The 25,990-nt window shown below is 44.8% G+C and overlaps 1 protein-coding gene across 1 annotated transcript in view; it reads left to right on the top strand.

Moving 5' to 3' along the window:
- The first annotated feature begins 5,492 nt into the window (after window positions 1-5,492).
- Window positions 5,493-25,990, top strand: part of HPSE (heparanase) — a 28,003-nt gene continuing 7,505 nt past the window's right edge. Inside the window, exons 1-9 of the mRNA XM_048847846.2 lie at window positions 5,493-5,686; window positions 8,789-8,934; window positions 10,983-11,108; window positions 11,752-11,925; window positions 14,120-14,291; window positions 15,337-15,384; window positions 23,198-23,291; window positions 23,954-24,060; window positions 25,495-25,609. Of these exons, the coding sequence (XP_048703803.1) occupies window positions 5,517-5,686; window positions 8,789-8,934; window positions 10,983-11,108; window positions 11,752-11,925; window positions 14,120-14,291; window positions 15,337-15,384; window positions 23,198-23,291; window positions 23,954-24,060; window positions 25,495-25,609 (1,152 nt within the window). The 5' untranslated portion in view covers window positions 5,493-5,516. The remainder of the gene's footprint in view (window positions 5,687-8,788; window positions 8,935-10,982; window positions 11,109-11,751; window positions 11,926-14,119; window positions 14,292-15,336; window positions 15,385-23,197; window positions 23,292-23,953; window positions 24,061-25,494; window positions 25,610-25,990) is intronic.

Below are 25,990 nucleotides of genomic sequence, written 5' to 3'. Positions count from 1 at the left end.
CTTGTAAGCCAGTTCCATGTGAGTTAGTTCTGAGAAGGCATTTCTAGTGCATGCCCATTCTCTCATATTGTAAACCTTAATTTTACCTTTTTTAAGTGTTGTGTCAGCTATGGATTCTACCTAGACTATAAGCCACCTACTTCAAGTTAAATGTGTTGCCTTTTGTGACTCGATTTGTAAGAAGGTGACCATTTAGTTTTTATTCTGCTTCTGATGTTTCAATGTCTCGAGCTGCGTAATTGTCCCAGATTATCTACAGTTGCCAGTTGTTATGTATTCCTTGGAGAATATTTACATTCCACTGAATGGCAACACAGTCATACCCTTTGGCAGCATGACAAACCTAACTTTCCTATACAGCAATGAAATGTTTCCTGTTTGATCTTACTGTTTTTTTACTCTTACATTTCCCTGTATTGCAAACGCCACTCATTCGTCACAATGAATAGCTGAATTATTTTTAAAATCACAAGTTGCCTTTATTTTTAATTGGAAGTTTTTAAAAGTAGATATTCTTCAAGCCTGTGGCTTCTGATGACTTTTCTGCAGCTTCTCTTTACGAAGCCATGTGAAACACGGGGAATCAAAGAATAGTGTCAGTAAATGTTCCTCTCTTGTCCATAATTGTGAATCAAATAAACACTGAAGAAAGTTTAAAAATCAGAGAAGGAGGAGAGAAATTGGGTTTAAGCAAACGCAGCATGTTAAGTGAAGGATTGTCTTACTCAATCCGCTAGTTTCAGGGGGCTATGTGGTAAGTCTAGCCAGGAATTGTCTGTGTGTACATGACCAGAACAGCTTGCTGGTTTAGAATCAGGCTTGGAAAGATTTGCCTTTCTTTGGAATTTCAGCTGTTTCTGAGCTTAATTGTGTTGAATTTTTCTGTAACAAAGGAAATTACCCAAACCACTCATTTAATCAAAATATGGCTGTGAAAATCAAGACTCAGAATCATACATTTTGTCATTGTTCAGCTTTCCAAGATGCTTAAATTAAGTCTTTGCTAGAGCCACTAACATGCTTAATGGCCTTTCCAGCAGCATTTTAATTAAAAATGTTTAACTTGGTCTCCAACGTAGTGAGGAAGCTTTTTTGGATGGAAGGGAGAATGGATCACCACCATTTGTCTATTTAATACAGAAGTTTTGAGCTGTATTACGTGCAGAGTGGTTCAGCTAAATAGGTTAGATTAGGTGGTTTAAAAGTTTCCTATAAGCAGAGAGCACCTCATGGTGCTGGAGGTTGAGGAGAGTAGGTTTTTTGTCTACCCATAATTATTATGAGTAGATCTGGGTCAGTCAGTACAGTTAAAATAAGAGTTCCTTCCTTGAATTTTTGAAAAATGGGGGAGTTTCCTCCCTTTTGACCCCCTAACTGCTTCTGGTATTCATAGAGGTAGACGTTCTAAACTGCACCAGTTAGGTGTGTGGTCCAGAAGTCCTCTCTATCATGGACAGGCAAGAATAGATTAATGGATTTTAAGGCCAGAAGGGACTGTTGTTATGATCTAGTCTGACCTCCTGCATAACACAGCTCACCCACTAACTTCTGCATTAGGCGCATAACCTCTGTTTCAGCTACAGCATATCTTTTAGAGAGACCTCTCGTTTTTACTTGGAGAATGGAGAATTCACCATGTCCCTAAGAAAGTGCATAGCTGCAAAATTTCAGTGGGTGGGGATGGGAAAGGAGAAGGTTACACCAGGACCTTCCCTGGCCACTCAAGTTTGCAGCATGAGCATAGAAAACAAACCACCAAGTCTGTTTCACTTCTCCATTTTATTCTTACTCTATCATACAGAATCCTGTGGGCTGAATCTGCAGTAACTCCCATTTGATGCTCAGCTACAAATTGTGGGACAAAAAAGGTTCAAAAAGAAACATCAGCCTTGCAAAATTGTCATGAAAGATGGCTAACCTAGGCCCAAGCCCTCCCCCCGACACTGCTGTTACACGTGATCGTTGACTCACCCTGAGTGAGTGGGTAAGTAGAATTTTGCAGGGCTGGCTGAGGGAGCTGCGGGGTAGAAGATAGCTATGCAAACTGCAACCGTAGGGATGTTTTGGTTGTGAGCTTCCATGGTCACAGCTGGTGTGTGTTTTGTGCAAGCCAGAAGGTCAGTTGGTACTTTCTGCTGGAGGAGAACTGTGTTTTAAAAATAAAAAAATAGAATGTTGTGCTGGTGGTTAGAGGATCTTATCCATCTCGGAGTCTGAAGCATCAGCGATGACGCAAACTCCAATGCTTTAACCAGAACGATGTAGTGACCATGCTGCTTTTACTTTGCATTATACCAGCACCTACATATTTCCTACCAAGTCTGGGACCCATTGTGCTAAGCATTAAAAGATATGCCGGACCCCAATTGCTTACAGTCTAGACAGACAATGAGTGGTAAGGGAAACCAAAGCACAGAGAAATGAAATAACCTGCCCAAGCTCACATGGCAGGGTAGTGGCAACACTGGGAATAGAACGTAGGTCTCCCAGTCCTGGTTCAGTGCTCTTTCCGCTACACTTGTTTCCCAAATGGTGGGTTGCGGGAAGGGTCTAGGTGTGGGTCACCTCACTCCTTACCCTGCACTCCCACTTCCACCTGGCTTGGGCATCAGGCAGAGGGAGCAGGTGTCCAATACTGTAATGTTTTTATGAAGTTAATACAAAATCAGTATTGCCATTGCACAGTTACTGGATTTAAAACATAGCAAACAGTAGTTAAATACACACAGTCCATATGTAATAGTGGTCCCCATAAAAGACTAAATGCAGCTGGTAGGTCACATGAGTAAAAAGTTTGGGAACCCCTGCAGTCGATCACGCTGTCCTTCTGCCTCTTGATCAGACAAATAACAGTGTGATTAGTCATTCCCTGCTCTTCGTTAAGGGCCCAGTCCTATGAGGTATTGAAGGATCTTCAGATCTTCTGATTACATATGCCAGCCAATTATCTGTCATTCAAATGTATAGACCCCCGAATGCTCAAATTGTGAAGTTGGAACATTCATATGCAACTTGTAAAGGTTATTTGGTGTTGACAATGTGTGAATTAAATTAGTTAAAAAACCAGTGTTTTGTTGTGCACATGTTCAATACCCTGTAGATGAAGGGAGGATGGCCAGCTGGCATCTGGGGCAGTCTTAAGATAATTTGGGGGGCTCTTTTGAAAAGTGCAACCTTGACTGTTTTCTGGGTTTCTAATTCTTGTTGGGGGGGTGGGGGGGGACCTAATAAATCCGAGCTATGCCTACAATCTGAGTTTCACCTTGCCAAAGCTTTCTGTGCAGGAATACAGTACAATACACAGCCAGCCACTAAACTGTAAAATAGGGCAGTATGTTGTAATACAGTTCAATGTGACTCAGTTAATGCTGTGTGGGAAATGTCACTGGAATTTCCTGACTTTCATGGGTTGAAAATCTTCACTCTTAAGTTCCTTAATATACAGGCATTTTTCTGGCTTTGCATACTTTTTCAGTTTACAAGAAACAGAACTAGCTGTGGTCAGAATTGTCCACTTCGTTTCCCTGGATAAGTCTGCACTTCCTCGACTGTTTTATCTTTACCTCACACTAGTTTTAAGAAATAGAGTTGCTTGTAATGGCCACACAACCACTAGCGTGAAATGCTTAGACTATGCAATATCATGATTACCCCTTCCAAGAAACTAAATACGTCTCATACAGTTGTGGGTTCCTCTGGGGCAGGGGTGGCCATCCTGCCGCTCCTTGTATAGTCACTGACTCTGGGGTTGGAGCTACAGGCGCCAACTTTCCAATGTGCCAAGGGGTGCTCACTGCTCAACCCCTGGCTCTGCCCTAGGCCTGCCCCCACTCCACCCCCTCCCCTGCAGTGCCCTCGCTTCTTGTCTCCCTCCCCCCCCAGCCTCCGGCATGCCACAGAACACAGATGATCAGTGGGGCTGCCGCTGGGCAGGAGGCACTGGGAGCAGGGGGAGGAGCTGATGTGCGGGCTGCTGACATATTACTGTGGCTCTTTGGCAATGTACATTGGTAAATTCTGGCTCCTTCGCAGGCTCAGGTTGGCCACTCTTGCTCTGGGGAAATGAGAAGAGGAGAACAGAGAATGGGACTGGGATGAAGGCACACAGGAGGTCTAATCCTGGTTGACATTGATGCCTGTAACCTTGGGCAAATCACATACTCTCTGCCTTCCTTTTTTTCATCTAGAAAAAAGGGCTAGTGCCCTAAGACCCGTCTCCCAGTTTTGAACATTAAGAAGTTTGCAAAGCGAGTTGAAAATGACAAGTACAGTAAATTGTTATAATGAGCCCTAGTGCTCCGGTCGGGCAGCCTTTTCGCTTATCTTCAGCATCAAGGTTTTGTGGGCTACTAAAGATACAATGGAGTCTAGGACTTGCATAGCCGAAGTCCACCACGTTTGGATTCAGTGTGCAATCCGACAATCACTCAGCTCAAAAGCTGGAAGGTAAATAGTGTGACTAGATGAGGTAGGGAAATATAGAGAACAATGCTAGCAAAAGTACAAAGAATCTCTGCTTAGAGTTGTGTGAGCACTTCCACAGCAAGGCAAAGGGTAGATCTGGAAACAAACACTGACAGGCCATAATTAAACTCAAATACAGTAGTTGCCTCTTCTGTACCTGTACTAATGACTTTACTTTTGTGTTTGCTGTAATAATTGTCCTGTACTTCACTGAATCCTTACACAGTTGATTCATTCATAAGGTTGGGTAACCCGTACCACATTCCAATCAACTACTAGAATGTGAATTACTCTGGCAGCTATTCAACACAGGGTGTCTCCCGGCTGCCCTGCCCAGTGTATCCATACACCATTAATCGGCTCCCTGCCCTTGGAACCATAGTATTAACCCAAGGACCAGCGAAGCCTGGAGAGCCATTAACAATCTTCTTATGCTGGGAGAGCAATGGATTTGAGCCAGGCTGTCAACACACGTGGGTTAGTTTGCTCTGGTGGGTCTTGCTCTGTTGCTGAACTGCAGCGGGGAGGTGGCTGACTAGGAACATCTGAAGGCTTGTGCCAGCCCGAGGCCTGCAGTTTCCCTGCCTTTGCTCCAAGAAGCGTTGAATTCCTGCAGTGCAGGGGCGGGTGCGAACTCAGGCTTATTTCAAAAAGCCTCTGGCTCAAGAACTTCGTTTTCAGATGGGAAGCGGCCTGGATTCCCAAGGGCAGCGCATCTTCCTAGCCGTCCTCTGCATCCCGCACCATGGTCCCGGGCATGTTCAGAACAGCCTGCGGGGAACCATGAGCCCGGATCAATCCCTTGTGCAAGCCCCATCGGCGGGGCGGGGGGCAGAGAGCCGCTTATGCCACGAGAGCGCTGCCCCCGGGGGCCAGGCCCCGGCTGGAGAGCGTGAGCCCCGGGGGCACGGGGCACGGCCCGCCCGCAGAGCGCCACGTGGGGCTGCCTCGGCTCCGCCCGGCCGCCGCGCACGTGCGCCAGGGGGCGGGCTGGGGGCCGCCCCGCGGGCCGGGAGCGGCGAGCTGCGGCGGGCGGGAGCGGCGGGGCGAGGATGCTGCGGCGGCTGCTCTGGCTGCTGCTGGCCGGGGAGGCGGCGGCCGGCCCGGCGGTGCTGAGCGCCGAGCTGCGCGGCGAGCCTGCGCGGGAGGTGAGCCCGGCTTTCCTCTCCCTCACCATCGATGCCAACCTGGCCGCGGACCCCAGGTTCGTCCCCGTCCTGGGGTAAGTGACCGCCCCCCTCCCCGCTGCCTCCCGGAGAGGAGCAGCGATTTCCTCCCCCCGGGTAGAAAGACGGGGCCAGCTGGGGGCGGGAGCGGCTGTGACCCCCCCGTCTGCAGCCGCCAGCCCGGCGAGGTCAGAGGGGAGCCAGAGTCTGTCCTCTCCCCTGCCCGGTCCAAACGGTCCTGCCAGTCCCAGGGTGGGTGCGTCCATTACGTATACACAGACACCCCAGCCAGGTGCCCAGGGGACCCTGCCCGGCTCTCTGCGGCCCAGCCCTCTGCCTTACCCTGTGGTAGCCCCCGTCTGTGCTTTGCTTTCTCTCCCCGGGCGCGGGTCGGCCTGGGGCCAGCTACCGCCCAGCTCCGTCTAAGCAAGCACCTTTATTCCTAAGGGAATAACATTCCAGAGGAAACGTGTGAAAACCAGCCGAGGTTCCTACCCACCTGCTAGGAGCTTAGCCGAGGTCACCTAGCCGACCTGTGGGGCCCTACTAGCCCAAAGTTTTCCAGCCCTTCTGCAAGGCTTGGAGGTACCCTGGGACAGAAAATCCTGTCTATTTGCTGAATGAAAAAGGAGGACGAAGGCCCTATGTCAGTTCAGGCTCCACTCTTTATACTAAACTCTTTAGTAGACCCTAATGGGGTCTTCTGGGCAAGGACATCTAAACTGCAGTTTTATAGCCTCACAGCCTGAGCCCCAAGAGCCTGAGTCAGCTGCCCTGGGCCAGTCATGGGTGTGTTGTTGCAGTGTAGACGTACCCATTGGCAGGAACACAGGGTGGAGGGCGTTCACAGGACAGCTGCCCGTGCTGTACTTGTTCTGAGGATAAACAAGGTGCTTTGTCCTGCAGGGCTGTAACTCCAACAGCTTTTGGAGTTACAGCACGTTTTCATCAGCACAAAATCCCACAGGATTTTTTTTAAACTGAATTAAAGAGAGCAGGAGAACTGAGCGGAGAAAAAGGTAGGGCTGAGGTACACTGACAGGAGAACAGTACAGCTACCAAGGGTCGGATGAGGGCCAAACACCACAACACAGAGGAAGCAGAGTCCAATGATCGAGGGGCTCCTGAACTCACAGCCTTCTAGCTCCTCCACCGAGCAGGGTCATGAAGTGAGCTGACCTCCCACTCCTGGTGCAGCTTTGGACTCTCCTCCCACTTATGTCTTTTGCTTCAAGTGGAGTGAAACAAGTGGAGGAGGCTCTGTCACTGCCCGAGGCTGAATCTGCACCTGCTGGAAAATGCAGTCCTCCAGCTCAGCAACCCAGCCCTTCTAAGGAAATACACCAAATAAACCAACCCATGTTTAATCTTCACCAGAGTTTTTCCTCTCTCCTGTTTTCCTTCTGCTCTCATTCTCCATGTCGCTCCTGCCCCCCTCTCCCACTTTCACTCCTCCTGTCCACAAATCTTTTCTTTTTTACCACCTGTCTGTTTTCTGTCCCTTTTATCTCTCGCCTTGTCTTTTGACTTCCTCTTTCCTGCAGCTGCTTTCATCCTCCTTGTCTCATTTCTGTTCTCTACATCCCCTTACTCTTAGTCCCCATTCCTTTGTTTCTCTTTTTCTCCCCCTCACGCTGCCTCACTCATCTTTTTTTTTTTTTCCTGGCCCCTCTGTTGCATTTTCCTTTGCTCAATCTCAGTTTTACCTTCATCTCACTGGGGTGTTGAGGATTAATGTGTTAATATTTGACTTGCTAAACACTTTCTTCTCTCACGGCTTGGGCCTTGCCATCTTTTGGGATCCCTCCTGTTGCTTGGCCACTGGAGATGGTCTCCCATGATGTGGGAGTCTTCCTTCTAGTTAGCCGCAAAGAAAGTCTGCCCTTCTCTTCCACTGCCTGAGCTCTGGGAATAAGAGCCTGGAGCCACTTGCTCAGGCAGTCATCCTCTTTCTACTGACAGTGCACCCAGCAGCAAGGGGGTGGGGGAGGGAAGGGCAGGGCAGGTATCTTCAACCTGCCTCAGAGATGGGGAAATAATTCCCCAGCCCATGGCCTAGTACACTTCTAACCTCTCTGACATTCGACAGCAAAGTGAAAGTGGAATGAACGACAAACGTCTAATCAGAGAGTTCATGATTCAGGCTCTGCCACAAAGAGGAAGTAATTGGTGTCTGATAATCTCCTGCACAGTTGTTCCATAACAGATAACATCAGTGAAGCACAAAATTGTTGTCTCTGCCGCAAGGTCAGACTGAAGAGGGGCAGTCTTGTCTCCTCCTTTGCAGTGGCTGGGCTCAAGGAGCATGTTCCCTGCACGTTACTCCAGCTGAGAACTTGTGCAATCTGTGTGTAATTGTGTAGACCAGTTTAATTTAAATAGGTTTTTTCATCTGTTGAGTTAAATTGATGCTAGCCCCTGTGTGGACTCTGTTTTTGGTTTAAGAGTGACTGGCTTCAGTGTTGCTTAGGTCAACTAGGAATCAAAATTTTAAAGTAATTTTAAGTTAAACCAGTGCCCAACTTTCTTATGTAGGTAAGGCCCTGGTGTACTCCAAACTGCTGGTTACAATGCTTCCTCATTTCAGAAAAAGAGAAGCAGGGGCAGAACAAATGAAATCCCCCCAGCATTGAAACATGACATTAAAGTGCTGTCATCCTTTCCAATTGTTGGAATTTTTGGAGAGGGAAGGTGGGGAAAACTACAACAAAACATAGAAAAAATCCTTCATTTGCAAAGGATACTCCCAGTCATATCATTGACCATTTTCATCAAAAGTGAGGACTTTCTGTGGAGAGCAGCTGCCTGACCTACAAAATCATTGATGACTTAGTCAGAAATCTGCTAACCCTATGATCTAGTGGCAGCCCTGCTATATGATGCAGGGGGTTGATGTATGGATCGGGGTGTGCTGGAGGTAACACACTCAACCCATGGGTGTAAAAGGAGGCAAAGAATGACATATGGTTAAGGGGAGGTATAAAGAGAGGAAAGGGAGGGGAATTCCTGCAATCCCCACACCCCCTGAGGCCACAGGCTGCAAAATTTGCATCTGGATCTGAATGTTTCTGATGATCAGACCCATCTCTACAACTAATTATGGTCAGCTTGACTGTGATGAAGATGTTTGTTCCATTTCTCAATACTCCCTTCTCCAGCTCTCCCAAACTGCGCACTTTAGCAAGAGGTTTGTCTCCAGGCTTCTTGAGATTTGGTGGTACCAGAACCGACTTCCTGATCTTCAATCCAGAGAAGGATTCAACTTTAGAAGAGAGAGACTTTTGGGAACCACAGGTGAATCAAGGTAAAACTGATGGCAACATGTTAACCATGAAAATGTCTTTGATTTAAATTAATTAAAATGTGCTTTAAAGCATGCTACAGATACAGTAAATACAGGGAGAAGCATTCCAGTCCATGCTTACTTGTCAGTAGACTCGCCTGAAGTTGACAGGCATGTCCCATGTCCTGCAGGACTATCTCCTAGCTACTGGGAAAGGAAAGCACAGGTGAGTGGAGCCTGCCCTAGAGCTACCACTAAGTGAAGCCTCCAACTTAGTGGGTCAGGGCTGTTTAGAAGATTCTTCTCTGCATAGGTCTTTAGAAGCATCTTCCCACCTACCCCTTCCATTCTGTTCTGTCTCTTCTCTTACCACCGCCCCAGTACTTAACAGTCTGCAGTCTCCCTTTCCCCATCAGCTGTTTCCTTGGGTTTCTTTACATTATGAGCTCTTGCAGGGCCTATTTGTGTGAACAAAGCCTAGCGCGTTCTGACTGGTACCAGAGTACAAAAAACAATTGACAATTGAGATGCAGGGTGGAAAACCGGTTACTTTACAGACAGAATCCCCACCTAACAGTTGGGAAATCTACCTTTCTACTGGGTTGCTGTTCCATACGATGTATCAGAACAGTGTTCCCAGCCTCTGCTTTCACCAATAGGAGCTAGAAAATTGCAGCTATATCTTAAAAATAAAGCACTAACTGAAAAAAATAATTAGGTGGAAGAGAGGAGATTATTCTGCTTTATTTTCTTGGGGTAATTTGCAAAAACACTCCTCTTTGGCCTGTTTCTGATCCCATTGAAGACAATGGTTTTCTTCTTTCTTAGGACAACTTGAAAAGCAACATTTAAAGATCAATGTCCAGGTTTGTCATCCACTCTGTCAGCTTCCAGTGACATGGAATGAACTAAGGCTGTCCCTCTGGAGAAGGCTCTTAGGGGAGAGCAACTCACTAGATGTTCCAAGGTTTACTCCCAATTAAGGGGAGCAGAGTTAGGACAACATTGATTGCTCTAGAAAATCCCACCCTTATATTTAAATAGCCTGTATACATTTTTTTTTAAATAAAATATCCCACACTTTGCTTCTAGACAGATGGCTTGCGTATGCCAAGTTTTAGCATCTGATGAATTTCACTGAGAATTTATAAAGTTGGTTTCGCTAATGAAAAGCCTTGAAAAAGCAATCTGTACAGTGTTACTAGTGGGTGTTGTTAAATTGAAATATTCCCTGTACTTTGTCCTGCTCTCTTGCAGTGTTTATGAATGTACATCCTCCTCAGTTTACTGTCTGACGGTGTCGGTGTGTGGTTTATGGGTTCAGTCATTTTAAAAAAAATATTGCCTGAAGAACAAACTTAACATTTTCAGAACTTCTGCCAAAGCCTTTTCCTCGCCGCTCTTATAATGAGATCAGCAGTTCTCACTGCATCAACCAGGAAATGGGTTTTTCCTGTTTTGTACAATGAGAGCTGCTGACCGTGCCATCTTCCTGCACTCTGGTTCTTTATTCAAATGGCACATTGTCTGTCTAGTTGCTTTGCATACAAGATTTAAAGACATTAGCATGATAACTCAGAGAACTGCCTCCAGCAATAACCAAACAATGTACCAAATTACAGCCACCCATAATCCAAATTCATCATATTCCAACATGGTCAGTCAGTCTCCACTCTAAATGTTTTAAAGATAAGATGTGCTTTGCACATATGAAAGTGCTTTCCTGTAATGGGAATACTTTTGTTAGAACTGGCAAAGATGTTAAAACCAGTAGAAACACAGTGAGTGCTGTCACTGTAAATGCTAAGTATTTTTAGCTGTTGATAAGACACCTGGCTTTATTTGATTGTAGAGGGCGGAAATATCAACCCAATCATTCTTCTTTCTAACATTTAATGTACTGAACTCGGCAGGAGGATTCAGCCTACTGAAATGCATGAATGAGCGGCTCTGTACAAACTTAACTATGTTTCTTTATGTGGAATACAATCCTCCATTTATTGTAACCTAAGCACAATCCTATGAAAAGTTTATTATTGTGACATGTTGTGGGTTTATTTGGCCTGCAGGTATTTGTGGAGTAAGATCCATTCCTACTGCTGTGGAGGAGCTACTACTATCTCAGTGGCCCATCCAGGAGAAGATACTCCTTAAGGAACAGTACAGGAAAAAATACAAAAACACCACCATTACAAGTAAGATATTTGTGACGATACCTGTTAATTGGAAGGTCACTCTTGTGCTGTGACTTGCAACTGTGATGTTGCAAACCTATTTGAGTTCTAGGGCAAAATTTTCAAAAGCTAAGTCCCATATTCAAAAGAGACTTTGACCATTGGGCTCCTAAACGTCTTTGAAAGTTTACATAGACAAGGTGGGTGAGGTAATACCTTTTATTGGACCAACTTCTGTTGGTGAGAGAGACAAGCTTTCGAGCCACTCGGAGCTCTCCTTCAGGTCTGAAGCTCTGTGTGGAGCTTGCAAGCTTCTCTCTTTCACCAACAGAGGTGGTCCAATAAAAGGTATTACCTCACCCACTTTGTCTCTAGTATCCTGGGACCAATGTGGCTACAACAACTTTGAAAGTTTGCCACTGGGGTCTGTTTTCTGATTTAGTATTTTGTCAGTTGCAATGGGAGTTGAGAGGATGCTCAGCATCTTACAGGATAAGGTCTTGAGACTGTAAGATTGTTGGGGCTGTAAGTGCTACGTACATCTTCAGCACTAATAGAACAAATATGCAGCCTACTCATTGTGTTGATTATTTGTTTTAAGTCAATTGGTACTTCAGAACTTTGAAGAGAATAATTCATTTTCCCCCCTCCTTTCTTCTTACAGAAAGTACAGTGGACATTCTGTACAGCTTTGCAAAGTGTTCAAAGCTGGATCTGATCTTTGGCCTAAATGCCTTACTTCGAAAAGGTGGCTTGCAGTGGGATAGTTCAAATGCTCAGTTGCTCTTGGATTATTGTGCTTCCCAACATTACAACATGTCTTGGGAACTTGGGAATGGTAAGTGCAGAGCATGAGAGGGGTGTGTGTTTGTTAGTATTAGGGTAGTCATAGTAGGTATTATGCTGAGAGGTACTGGTGACCACATCGATCACAAATCTCTGAGATTGGATGTAAGCTCACCCAGCATTTAACACAAGGAAGAGTTAATCAGAAGCCCCCTTCACCCGAGACACAGAGAGGTTGTGAACCTTCCTGGGAGTCTGGACTGAGGTCATATCTACACTACAAAATTAAGCCAACCTACCTTACATCAGCATACGGCCGCTGCAGTAATTACATTGCGTGTGTGTGTCTGTGCTTTGCTCCTTGTGTCAGAGGTGCACGTCCTGACCAGGAACATTTGTATCGATTTTACTGTCAGGGTAGGGCATCGTGCAATGACTCCTGAAAGTCACTAACAGTCGACATGAGCAATGCAGTGTCTACCCTGACACTGCGTCGACCTAACTACTTTGACCTTGCCTGTATGACGCTTGTGCAGGTAGAGTTAAGATGGCGTAGCGGGGCAGTTACATCGGCAGGAGCAAAATTTAAGTGTAGGTGCTTCCATAGTTAGGTCAACATAAGATGTCTTGGGTCGACCTAACTCTGTAGTGTAAACCGGACCCGAGTGGGCAGAATGCTTTTGCTGAAGTATTTGGATAGGGGTGTGTGTTTGAGGGAAGGGGGAATACACAGAAACTGAGGACAGAACAGAGAGGGAGGCAGAGGCAAAAAGCAAGAAAACCAAGCTATATCCCGTGAGCATAGTGTGACCCTAGAGAAAGCTAGAGAGAGGGCTTTTGAGTCTGTTGGGTAAAGAGGCCTGGGGCTGTAAGCTAAGACATTGCTCCTTTTGTTCTTGGTTTCTCCTGCATTCGGTGAAGCAGGACTTTGTATGTTTCTTGTAAATAGACCAGATTGCATCAAAGAAAATACCCCACTCTCACCAATTTCTGCTCACAACTGGACCATCCTCAGAACCCCAAACCTCGAGTAGCTGCTTGGATTGAAAAGGGGCCACAGTATTTTGTACATTCCACTGCTGCAAAATTGCGGAAAACTCTTGCCTGCAGAAACCCTGTCAAACAATGGCAGATTTTTGTGCCTGCATCTCACACTGTTTTGCAAACTGATCCATAAAGCTGGAATTTTAATAGTTGTCAGATTGTTCCACAACTAGAGATGGGATGAATCACAATTTTGGGATATCCAGGTAACACTTTGTGGCAGTTGGAGCCCTAGAGATCCATAATGGTACTGGCCACTGTTGGAGACAGGATACTGGGCTAGGTAGACCATTGGTCTGACCCAGGATGGCAGCTCTCATGTTCTTATCCTGAACATCAATAACTGCAATCCATTAGGGAGCCACAGTGGGAGAAAGCAAATTACAGGGAGCAGTTCTGGGGTTAGGAAAAGCAGGGTGTCAGCAACAGTGACCAAGGGGCACTGGCGAAGTGGGAGGGGATTTCTGGTAATGCAGTAGAGGGAAAGAGCATTTGTATACCGACTTTTGGGAATGGGTTGGCTAGCAGTAGGCTGTACTAGGCAAGGAGCAGGAGAAGAGACTCTGGATTCAGGTGACAAGAGGGAGACAAGTAGTGGAACACAGCAAAACAAGTCTCTAATAACAGGATAGGGGGAGGTTCTCTGGGGCTGAGAAGAGAGGTGTAGCAGGCCAGGAAATGGGAGAGAGCAAGGCGAGACTGGAAATATTTCCTACCACATAGCAATGGCCATTAATTTCTACAATGAAAAATTTTCAGGAACAGCTCTGTTTGATACAAATCCAAATAAGGGCATATTTTATGGGGGAAATGGGTGAGATCTTAATCATGACTAAGAGAAGCAGTGGAAGACCTACTGCTTGAATTGTTTTAAATCAATTCACTGTTTGTAAAGTGCTTTGGCATCCTCAAATGAAAGGTGCTACAGAGGTGCAAAATATCATCATCGTTACTTATCCAAACTAATTTAGACAGAGGTCTGGAAAACATACTATATGGAACAATCCTTCCCTGGGAGGGCCTCCTGTAGATGTAATAGTCTCTCCCGTCTCTTTTTTCATAGCTTATCGACTGCCCAATTGTGTAGCTAACTTTCTGTAAGTTGGTTGGTTGTTACCGCTGTGCACATTTTGAATGAGTCATATGTTTGTTCTGGTGCGCTACTGACGAACAGTCTGCGTGTATATGTTTGTATTTTTCAGAGCCAAACAGTTTCAGGAAGAAGTCTGGCATCTATATTGATGGTTCCCAACTAGGGCAAGACTTTATTCATCTGTATCACCTTCTGAGAAACTACAGCAGTTACAAGAATTCAAAACTTTATGGCCCTGATGTTGGTCAACCACGGAAAAATACTCAGAAGTTGTTGAAGAGGTAGCAAAGCAGAAACCTGCCATCACAGGCTTGATAGGAGAAGACAATATGCTGAGCGTAGAATGCAGATGTGTATGGGAGGGAGGACTGAGAATTTAAGGGGTCTGATGATTCCATAGTTAGACCATGCCTAAGGTGTTAGGATACCGAAAAATTAGATTTGATTGAGAATGAATTCTGTTTTAGTTTTATGGAAAACTAGAGCCAACAACTGTCTGCCTGTCAGAGTCAGATTGAAATCATAACTGCATTGCCAGAGAGTAAGGGCTAAATCCCAGCTGGTGTAAATTGGGTCAGTTCTGCTGATGTAAATGGAGCTACTCTGATTTATGGCAGAAGCTCTGGCCTTAAAGGGGTGGCAGAAACTCACTAACCCACACACCTTTCAGTCAGCACCAGAAAAGTGAGTCCCCACCTTTCAGCAATGATTTAATAAGAAATGCTGTGGCAGTCTCTTACCGCTTTATTATTCATTATTTTTGCAAAATATTTTTCAGTACATCTAGTATACTGTGAAATATTACCAGAAATAAGTGACATAAATTGAGTATAATACATACAACAAATTTTAGAAACAAACTCAAGGGAAGGAGGAAGGTAGAGCAGGGTATTATGAATATTTTTTTAAATTTACATTAGGGTGTCTAAAACACATGAAGCATCAGTGAGATTGCAGCATTTGATATAATGGAAAGCTGGTGCTTTAGGTTTTTATACATCTGATATACATTTTATACATTTGATACCAGTCAAAAAGCCCCAAGTCCACTTCTGCTGTTGTCGCTAAATCGTGTTTAAATAAAAGTTTTAACTAGTGTCTTGCATGTGAGAATCTCAAAGTACTGCACAAACATTAAATAACCCTCAACAGTCCACTGGTGTAGGTAAATGCTACTAACCCCATTTTATAGATGAGGTAAACTGAGGCCCAGAAAGGCTCAAGCTCACTCAGCTAGTCATTCTCAAAGGCAGGATTAGTTTTCTGCAACTCTGTTTTGTGCTCATAGCCCCACAAAATAATGGAGTTCTTTTTGTTTATTGACAGCTTCCTGAAATCAGGAGGTAAAGTAATTGATTCCGTTACCTGGCATCAGTAAGTATTAAGTATCTATTCAGTTGCTATAGTATTAATAGATACAGATTTTTGTGAAACCTTATTGATTTTGAATACCGTGATGGCGAAAGTAGAAAAACGTCAGTTGAAACAGCAGTTCAACACACACCTGCTCACTGTGGAACTCTGTCCCCGTCGAGTGGTGGGTAGGACACAGAGAGAGGTTGATGAATTTGCATACAAAGTGGGGTCTTAGCTCATGCAGTAGAGCCACAAGCTCCTAGAAACAAAAGTCCCAGGTTCAGTCCCCACTGCCAGTTACTCATCTGGCAGCTTGATGTTACACCAACCCTATGTGGTGTTACACCTATCTTGCTTTTAATAAAAAGAACAACAAAAGAAATCTTGTAGGGCCCTAGCTTGCAACCCAACTGAACATGGGAGGGGGGTGTTTCATGGTAGTAAGCAGGTTTTGCAGGATCAGACCTTAAAGACTGACTGGGGTCCTCTTATTTCAAAATGATTCAGCAATACAGCATATTGCAACAATGTTATTCTGCAAGTCTCTTGGCTTTGCATGTGAGAAGGGAGGGTGGAATGTAGTTGGAGGTGAAATATTAGTGCTAAAATGCCAGTGAAGGATTTAATTGGCAGCATTTGTAAACACAGATTGTGACTTTTTTTTCTTAATTTTTATAAGGTTTGCTTGGTAGGTGTTGATGAGGATTCTCTATGGTACCAGACTTTTGACAATTCCTGAATGGAAATGTTGTGTCTCTTTCCAAAATGCCAGTCTATTTCTTCTCCTTCCCACCATGCTGATATATCCCATGACTCCTCCAATGCTGTGCATAGAGTTTCCCCCATGATTTTACCTCTCCTTTCCCTGTTCTGAATAAACAGTATATATCAAGAGAAGAGATTTTTAAAATGTTAGAAGAAAGAAAAGGAGTACTTGTGGCACCTTAGAGACTAACCAATTTATTTGAGCATGAGCTTTCGTGAGCTACAGCTCACTTCATCAGATGCATACCGTGGAAACTGTAGCAGACTTTATATATACAGAGAATATGAAACAATACCTCCTCCCACCCCACTGTCCTGCTGGTAATAGCTTATCTAAAGTGATCATCAGGTGGGCCATTTCCAGTACAAATCCAGGTTTTCTCACCCTCCACCCCCCCACACATATTCACTCTCCTGCTGGTGCTAGCCCATCCAAAGTGACAACTCTTTACATAATCAAGTCGGGCTATTTCCTGCACAAATCTAGGTTTTCTCACATCCCCCCCACCCCCATACACACACAAACTCACTCTCCTGCTGGTAATAGCTCATCTAAACTGACCACTCTCCAAGTTTAAATCCAAGTTAAACCAGAACATCGGGGGGGGGGGGGGGGGGGGGTAGAAAAAAACAAGAGGAAACAGGCTACCTTGCATAATGACTTAGCCACTCCCAGTCTCTATTTAAGCCTAAATTAATAGTATCCAATTTGCAAATGAATTCCAATTCAGCAGTTTCTCGCTGGAGTCTGGATTTGAAGTTTTTTTGTTTTAAGATAGCGACCTTCATGTCTGTGATTGCGTGACCAGAGAGATTGAAGTGTTCTCCGACTGGTTTATGAATGTTATAATTCTTGACATCTGATTTGTGTCCATTTATTCTTTTACGTAGAGACTGTCCAGTTTGACCAATGTACATGACAGAGGGGCATTGCTGGCACATGATGGCATATATCACATTGGTGGATGTGCAGGTGAACGAGCCTCTGATAGTGTGGCTGATGTTATTAGGCCCTGTGATGGTGTCCCCTGAATAGATATGTGGGCACAATTGGCAACGGGCTTTGTTGCAAGGATAAGTTCCTGGGTTAGTGGTTCTGTTGTGTGGTATGTGGTTGTTGGTGAGTATTTGCTTCAGGTTGCGGGGCTGTCTGTAGGCAAGGACTGGCCTGTCTCCCAAGACTTGTGAGAATGTTGGGTCATCCTTTAGGATAGGTTGTAGATCCTTAATAATGCGTTGGAGGGGTTTTAGTTGGGGGCTGAAGGTGACCGCTAGTGGCGTTCTGTTATTTTCTTTGTTAGGCCTGTCCTGTAGTAGGTAACTTCTGGGAACTCTTCTGGCTCTATCAATCTGTTTCTTTACTTCTGCAGGTGGGTATTGTAGTTGTAAGAAAGCTTGACAGAGATCTTGTAGGTGTTTGTCTCTGTCTGAGGGGTTGGAGCAAATGCGGTTGTATCGCAGAGCTTGGCTGTAGACGATGTAGATCGTGTGGTGTGGTCAGGGTGAAAGCTGGAGGCATGCAGGTAGGAATAGCGGTCAGTAGGTTTCCGGTATAGGGTGGTGTTTATGTGGCCATTGTTTATTAGCACTGTAGTGTCCAGGAAGTGGATCTCTTGTGTGGACTGGACCAGGCTGAGGTTGGTGGTGGGATGGAAATTGTTGAAATCATGGTGGAATTCCTCAAGGGCTTCTTTTCCATGGGTCCAGATGATGAAGATGTCATCAATATAGCGCAAGTAGAGTAGGGGCTTTAGGGGACGAGAGCTGAGGAAGCGTTGTTCTAAATCAGCCATAAAAATGTTGGCATACTGTGGGGCCATGCGGGTACCCATAGCAGTGCCGCTGATCTGAAGGTATACATTGTCCCCAAATGTGAAATAGTTATGGGTAAGGACAAAGTCACAAAGTTCAGCCACCAGGTTAGCCGTGACATTATCGGGGATAGTGTTCTTGACGGCTTGTAGTCCATCTTTGTGTGGAATGTTGGTGTAGAGGGCTTCTACATCCATAGTAGCCAGGATGGTGTTATCAGGAAGATCACCGATGGATTGAAGTTTCCTCAGGAAGTCAGTGGTGTCTCGAAGGTAGCTGGGAGTGCTGGTAGTCTAGGGCCTGAGGAGGGAGTCTACATAGCCAGACAATCCTGCTGTCAGGGTGCCAATGCCTGAGATGATGGGGCGCCCAGGATTTCCAGGTTTATGGATCTTGGGTAGTAGATAGAATATCCCAGGTCGGGGTTCCAGGGGTGTGTCTGTGCGGATTTGATCTTGTGCTTTTTCAGGAAGTTTCTTGAGCAAATGCTGTAGTTGCTTTTGGTAACTCTCAGTGGGATCATAGGGTAATGGCTTGTAGAAACTCGTGTTGGAGAGCTGCCGGAATAGGTCGGAATATGAACAAGAGGCTGCTCGGCAGCTCTCCAACACGAGTTTCTACAAGCCATTACCCTATGATCCCACTGAGAGTTACCAAAAGCAACTACAGCATTTGCTCAAGAAACTTCCTGAAAAAGCACAAGATCAAATCCGCACAGACACACCCCTGGAACCCCGACCTGGGATATTCTATCTACTACCCAAGATCCATAAACCTGGAAATCCTGGGCGCCCCATCATCTCAGGCATTGGCACCCTGACAGCAGGATTGTCTGGCTATGTAGACTCCCTCCTCAGGCCCTAGACTACCAGCACTCCCAGCTACCTTTGAGACACCACTGACTTCCTGAGGAAACTTCAATCCATCGGTGATCTTCCTGATAACACCATCCTGGCTACTATGGATGTAGAAGCCCTCTACACCAACATTCCACACAAAGATGGACTACAAGCCGTCAAGAACACTATCCCCGATAATGTCACGGCTAACCTGGTGGCTGAACTTTGTGACTTTGTCCTTACCCATAACTATTTCACATTTGGGGACAATGTATACCTTCAGATCAGCGGCACTGCTATGGGTACCCGCATGGCCCCACAGTATGCCAACATTTTTATGGCTGATTTAGAACAACGCTTCCTCAGCTCTCGTCCCCTAAAGCCCCTACTCTACTTGCGCTATATTGATGACATCTTCATCATCTGGACCCATGGAAAAGAAGCCCTTGAGGAATTCCACCATGATTTCAACAATTTCCATCCCACCACCAACCTCAGCCTGGTCCAGTCCACACAAGAGATCCACTTCCTGGACACTACAGTGCTAATAAACAATGGCCACATAAACACCACCCTATACCGGAAACCTACTGACCGCTATTCCTACCTGCATGCCTCCAGCTTTCACCCTGACCACACCACACGATCTACATCGTCTACAGCCAAGCTCTGCGATACAACCGCATTTGCTCCAACCCCTCAGACAGAGACAAACACCTACAAGATCTCTGTCAAGCTTTCTTACAACTACAATACCCACCTGCAGAAGTAAAGAAACAGATTGATAGAGCCAGAAGAGTTCCCAGAAGTTACCTACTACAGGACAGGCCTAACAAAGAAAATAACAGAACGCCACTAGCGGTCACCTTCAGCCCCCAACTAAAACCCCTCCAACGCATTATTAAGGATCTACAACCTATCCTAAAGGATGACCCAACATTCTCACAAGTCTTGGGAGACAGGCCAGTCCTTGCCTACAGACAGCCCCGCAACCTGAAGCAAATACTCACCAACAACCACATACCACACAACAGAACCACTAACCCAGGAACTTATCCTTGCAACAAAGCCCGTTGCCAATTGTGCCCACATATCTATTCAGGGGACACCATCACAGGGCCTAATAACATCAGCCACACTATCAGAGGCTCGTTCACCTGCACATCCACCAATGTGATATATGCCATCATGTGCCAGCAATGCCCCTCTGCCATGTACATTGGTCAAACTGGACAGTCTCTACGTAAAAGAATAAATGGACACAAATCAGATGTCAAGAATTATAACATTCATAAACCAGTCGGAGAACACTTCAATCTCTCTGGTCACGCAATCACAGACATGAAGGTCGCTATCTTAAAACAAAAAAACTTCAAATCCAGACTCCAGCGAGAAACTGCTGAATTGGAATTCATTTGCAAATTGGATACTATTAATTTAGGCTTAAATAGAGACTGGGAGTGGCTAAGTCATTATGCAAGGTAGCCTGTTTCCTCTTGTTTTTTTCTACCCCCCCCCCCCCCCAGATGTTCTGGTTTAACTTGGATTTAAACTTGGAGAGTGGTCAGTTTAGATGAGCTATTACCAGCAGGAGAGTGAGTTTGTGTGTGTATGGGGGTGGGGGGATGTGAGAAAACCTGGATTTGTGCAGGAAATAGCCCGACTTGATTATGTAAAGAGTTGTCACTTTGGATGGGCTAGCACCAGCAGGAGAGTGAATATGTGTGGGGGGGTGGAGGGTGAGAAAACCTGGATTTGTGCTGGAAATGGCCCACCTGATGATCACTTTAGATAAGCTATTACCAGCAGGACAGTGGGGTGGGAGGAGGTATTGTTTCATATTCTCTGTATATATAAAGTCTGCTACAGTTTCCACGGTATGCATCTGATGAAGTGAGCTGTAGCTCACGAAAGCTCATGCTCAAATAAATTGGTTAGTCTCTAAGGTGCCACAAGTACTCCTTTTCTTTTTGCGAATACAGACTAACACGGCTGTTACTCTGAAACCTGTTAAAATGTTAGGATTGTCAAACAGGCCTCTTGGCCACACCAGTTTTACTATCCAATCCCCATATCACTGACAATCAATGGCTGTGCAGCTCCAATAGAGGTGGAAAGATGTAGTGGCATTCCTGAGCATTTTATAATGTAAGGATAGCCAAGAGTCTACTCACTGTGGCTGTGCACAGGGCTCCATGTGATTACTAAGCCTACGTGTGCAATGATCACAAGAGAGATCCTTCCATCCTGTTAACAGGGAGCCAAGAAGTCATAGCAGGTACATTTTTCAAAGCAATGCAGGGAGTTTTCTGACCAGGAAAGGGTGGTGTTCCAACAAACAAGGTCTCTTGGGCTTTTGCGTATGTAGCATTTTGACAGGCATAGCCGATGGCATATGCAGACTGAGCAGCAACCCAGGTTGTCTCAAAGCTCCACAAATGCTACAGAACTTGTAACAGAATAGACTTTCCGACTTGGAGGTGAACGGGGCTTTGCTGGCATAAAGGAGGAGGAAGAGAGAGTCTTACTCACCTTTGATTAGTAATTTGCACTTTCTAGCTAATAGTTCACTCTAAACAGCACAAGGAACTGTCCCAGATGAAACAGCCATGTCAGAAACGAGAGTAATGTCACAGGGTAACTAATTATGCAGATCGCTTAACAACTGAAAGAGGAGCGTTAGGGATGGATGCTGTTCATTGCAAAAACACCATTTGCAATTCAAGGAAGTTTGTCTGTTGCCCCAGTGGAAGCATGATCCAGCTGCCCCTTGGCTGCCACACAGGCTTTGGCTAGTAGAGATAATAAGTCTGAGGGAGAGGAAAGGGGAGAGCCATATCCCTGAGGATAAGACCCAGGTGGTCTACCTGAGTTTGAGTGCCCTGGGGTGCCAAAGGATGCTCCTGTCCAGCTGTTGCTGAGGCTCTGGAGAGCAGGGCCGCACCAGCGTTCCAAGCAGGTGCTTGGGGCGGCAGCTAGAAAGGGGCGGCAGTCCATGTCCCGCAGCAGCGGTAATTCGGCGGCAGCTCCTCTCTCCCGCCGGCCATGGGGAGGTCTGTCATTAGAGACAGTGAGACCTAGGGACCAAGTCAAATTGGCCTGCCCTACCTTGCCACAAAAGGAGCATATATTAGCTTATCGCTTCACTGTCCTCATGGTCATCAACCATTTTAAACATCCCGGTAGGTAGGAGATCTGTGCTGGAACTGAGCCATATTCTCTGTTGCACCAGTTTGCCTCGTTAAAGTCAGTCGTGCTGTGTGAGTGCGACTGAGAATTCAGGTTTCAGAGTAGCAGCCATGTTGGTCTGTATCCACAAAAAGAACAGGAGGACTTGTGGCACCTTAGAGACTAACAAATTTATTTGAGCATAAGCTTTCGTGAGCTACAGCTCACTCCATCGGATGCAGTACATGGTGCCACAAGTACTCCTTTCCATTTTACTGAGAATTCAGCCCACTCAGAGAGAAACTAGTCTAGAGAAAATTCCGGAAACCATCACCAAGAGCACAAACTAATGCCACCAATGTAGTGTGTAAATAGGGATGGTAACAGGAACCTTAGGCAACATGGGTTGGTGCTTTACATTCTGCATTTTTCTTCATTACTTGTGCCTGTTCAAGTTTAGTGTAAACAAAACCCCTTCAGGCTGAAGACTAACTTTTTCCACTCTGAGAATTACCCACACGATTACCATTAATACAACTTCAGCTGCATGGTTAAATTCCCATTCACGTTTGACAATGTGCCCCTGATAGTCTTAACTCTCCTTGGGACCCAACCCAATGTGCAAATCATAGAAATATTATCTGAATTGCCAGTTCCCATGTATGTGTTCTAGTGATGTTGTTTTTAAGTGTTGACATATGGGCAAAGCTTTATAAAATAGGACCCTAATTTAGGAAAGCACTTAAGAATGTGCATAACTTTAAGCATGTTCCTAGGTCTCCTTGTCACCAATAGGACTTAAACACATGCTTAAGTGCTTTCCTGAATAGAGATGCTTTCCTGACTCTGGGTCTATATTGTTCAAGATCCCAGGTCATTATCACATAATATTATAGAGCTGTAATGTATTTTTAAAATGTAATACACTTCAAAAAAACCTTTTTGATTAAGGTTTGTAAAATAAAGAAACTAATTAATACAACTCTACATAAATGAACCCCCTAAGTTAATTAGATAGACAAATAATATTTCACTATATGCAAAAAGTCTGCCTTAATAATAGAGCCAGCAACTAACATAGAAAAGTGATTTTGATACAGAACTCATCTACAGTTGGGAGTGTTGCTGGAATATTTTAGGACATTCAGGTTCTGTGTGAATGGGGAGAAGTAATTTGTAAGAGAGGCAGTGTAACCTTGGCTGCGTCATTTATTTTTGCTTGCTTGGGGTGTCTCTTAACTTTTCAGTTACTACGTAAATGGACGAAGCGCTACCAGAGAGGATTTCTTGAGCCCTGAAGTGCTGGAAACCTTTATTACAGCAGTAAAAGATGTTCTTCAGGTACAATGTTATGTTAAATTGTCTGTGCACTCCGCAACCATGGTGATGGGCATATAAGAACCAGAATAGAAATTGTTGGCTAGCGATACAGCTAAAGACTCTCAATGTTTAGATGCCGTATTCATTGTAAATAATATAACAAATATCAAAAATGCCAACAACGTTTGATCTCAAGGCCTTGGTATCTACTAAGCATAAGATTGAACATATTATAAACCATGAAAATGAATTTATAGTTATTTGTTCATGCCATCATAGCCCCAGAAATGAAATTTATGGCCAGATTCCGCCACCTTACTTGCACTAAGTAGTACCTTATTCCCAGAGTACTCCTGCTGATTTCAACAGGACTACTTACATAGTAAGATACTGCGTGTGAGTAAGGGTTGCAGAGTCTGGTCCTGATTAATTTAGATTTGGGAATCTATTATTTAATATATGTGAGTTTAAAAAAAAACACGTTATTTCTTTCCCCTACTCCTGTTAATCAGAAATCTTATGGAGCCTTGCCTCATTAAATATGGTCATATTAGGAGGCCCTGAAAGTCATATGATCTCTCTAGAGATCAGTTCTAAAGCGCATAATTGTGACTATTTATTTAGGCACAGCCATGTATGCACTTATTTTCTTCTCTTTATCCTAATGACACAACATTCTCTAGATTGTTGATGGAACTGTACCTGGTAAAAAGGTGTGGTTAGGAGAAACAAGTTCAGCCTATGGCGGTGGAGCTCCCAGACTGTCTAATACATACGTTGCCGGCTTTATGTAAGTAGAACAACATGTATTCAAAGTTATTGGTACTCGTTTTTTTTCTGTAGGGCTCTGGGTTTTTCAGGAACTCCTTCAGTTAAATGACCACCATGAAATGTCCAGCATGTCAGCAACATTTCCCTGTCTGAGTAGGACTGGCTTTCTTTGGAGCCCCATAATACTTCTGCATGCAGACCTGAAGTGGTCACTCTCATGCAAGTTAGTCCCCAGGAACAAAGAAAATTGATCCCAAAACATTCCCTGTGTGAGGGATCTAGCCAAAGACATATTTTTATGTTAAGTCCTGTCCAGGAAAATGTTTGCTTGACTTTTAACACTGTATAGAAAGGGTGGCTAAAATAAGTGTGGCCTATAGACCATAGTGCAGGGGTTCTCAAACTGGGGGTCACGAGGTTATTACATGGGGGCTCGCGAGCTGTCAGCCTCCACTCCAAACCCCACTTTGCCTCCAGCGTTTATAATGGTGTTAAATATATTAAAAAGTGTTTTTTATTTATAAGGGGGGGGTCACACTCAGAGGCTTGCTATGTGGAAGGGGTCACCAGTGTAAAAGTTTGAGAACCACTGCCGTGGTGCAACCATCGTAGCATTCTTTCGGGTCACTGCTTCATGGGTAAGTTTGGAGGTGTGGCCAGCGAAACTACAGGTCTCCGCATACTAACACAGATCATACTGGGAAAAAAGTTCTGGTATTGTCCCTAGCTTCATCCGTAGCTGGCGCTCCCTCCACTTGTGATGCCAAAATGAGATGCGACTGAAAGAGCAGATCTTCACCATATGTTTGTCTGTGTTTCTTTTTTTGGCCGACAGTGAAATAACTCACCACACGGATGTTTAAATTATTGCCGCTGGATTTCAATGTTAACGGTTCATTGAAATGAAAGGACAGTGTTTATGCTTTTCTCAGAAATTTAATTTCAGTCAGTCTGCAGACTCAGGCAGACATAACTGCATTGGTTCACGTATAGTTCACGTTTTAGCAACCAAAAAATCTGGAGAATTTTTTTACGGAGGAAAGTCAAAAGCTAGAGCACAAGATGACCTCTTCACGTGAGGCTCCATCTGAACCTTATTGCTTCTGCTCAGGACAAAATCACATGCTGAGCCTTTTAATCTCCACAGGCGGCCGCCTCTCTTTACCCAAGACAAAGATGGTGACAAGAGAGTTTAAGGAAACAGCACAGTAGAATCAGACAGCTCGTCAAATGGAATGTGAAATGGATTTTCAGAGAGGCTCCTGTCATTCTGTACTTTGACTTAGTTTCATGGTTTTTTTGTGCTTAGCATTATCATTTTATTTTAATTCTCGTTTCATGTACAAGGCAGCAGAGATGGCATTAACAGTTTAGATTAGCAGTTTTTTCCCCTGTTTATTTTGGGGATGTTTGTATTACCATTTTTCTTTTTTTGTCTCCTGTTCTCTGGCAGGTGGTTGGACAAATTAGGACTGTCAGCCAGAATGGGTATTGATGTGGTGATGAGACAAGTGTTCTATGGAGCAGGAACCTATCACCTGGTGGATGCAAATTTTGAACCGTTGCCTGTGCGTATACAATAGCATTGCCTTAATAATAATCATACATACCGTATATATTTGTATTCTGGTTAAACGTGAGGTGGAAAGAGATGCCAGCTATTTTTACCTCCTTAAAGAGACTCACATGTAGGTTCCTGTCACGTACCAGGGTACAATCCAGACTAATGAGCAGGTGTGTCACCCCTGCCTTGCAGCCTTGGGTGCCTTACAATGCCTTGCTGAAGTAGCTCCCACCTGGGCCACTCACAACCAGCCTTCTAGCATGCAAGCCACACCCTGAGTGTATGTATGTAACTGTAGCTTGCCAGCCACACTTGAGTTGCACTCTGGCTCTCACTAGCCTTGGTTATGCTGTAAGGTGACCCCAGCACAACCCCATCCCAGATT

This window comes from Caretta caretta, chromosome 4, assembly GCF_965140235.1.
Source record: "Caretta caretta isolate rCarCar2 chromosome 4, rCarCar1.hap1, whole genome shotgun sequence".
Lineage (NCBI taxonomy): Eukaryota > Metazoa > Chordata > Testudines > Cheloniidae > Caretta > Caretta caretta.
The sequence above is the reverse complement of the archived record's forward strand: the minus strand, read 5'-3'. Positions and strand labels throughout refer to the sequence as shown.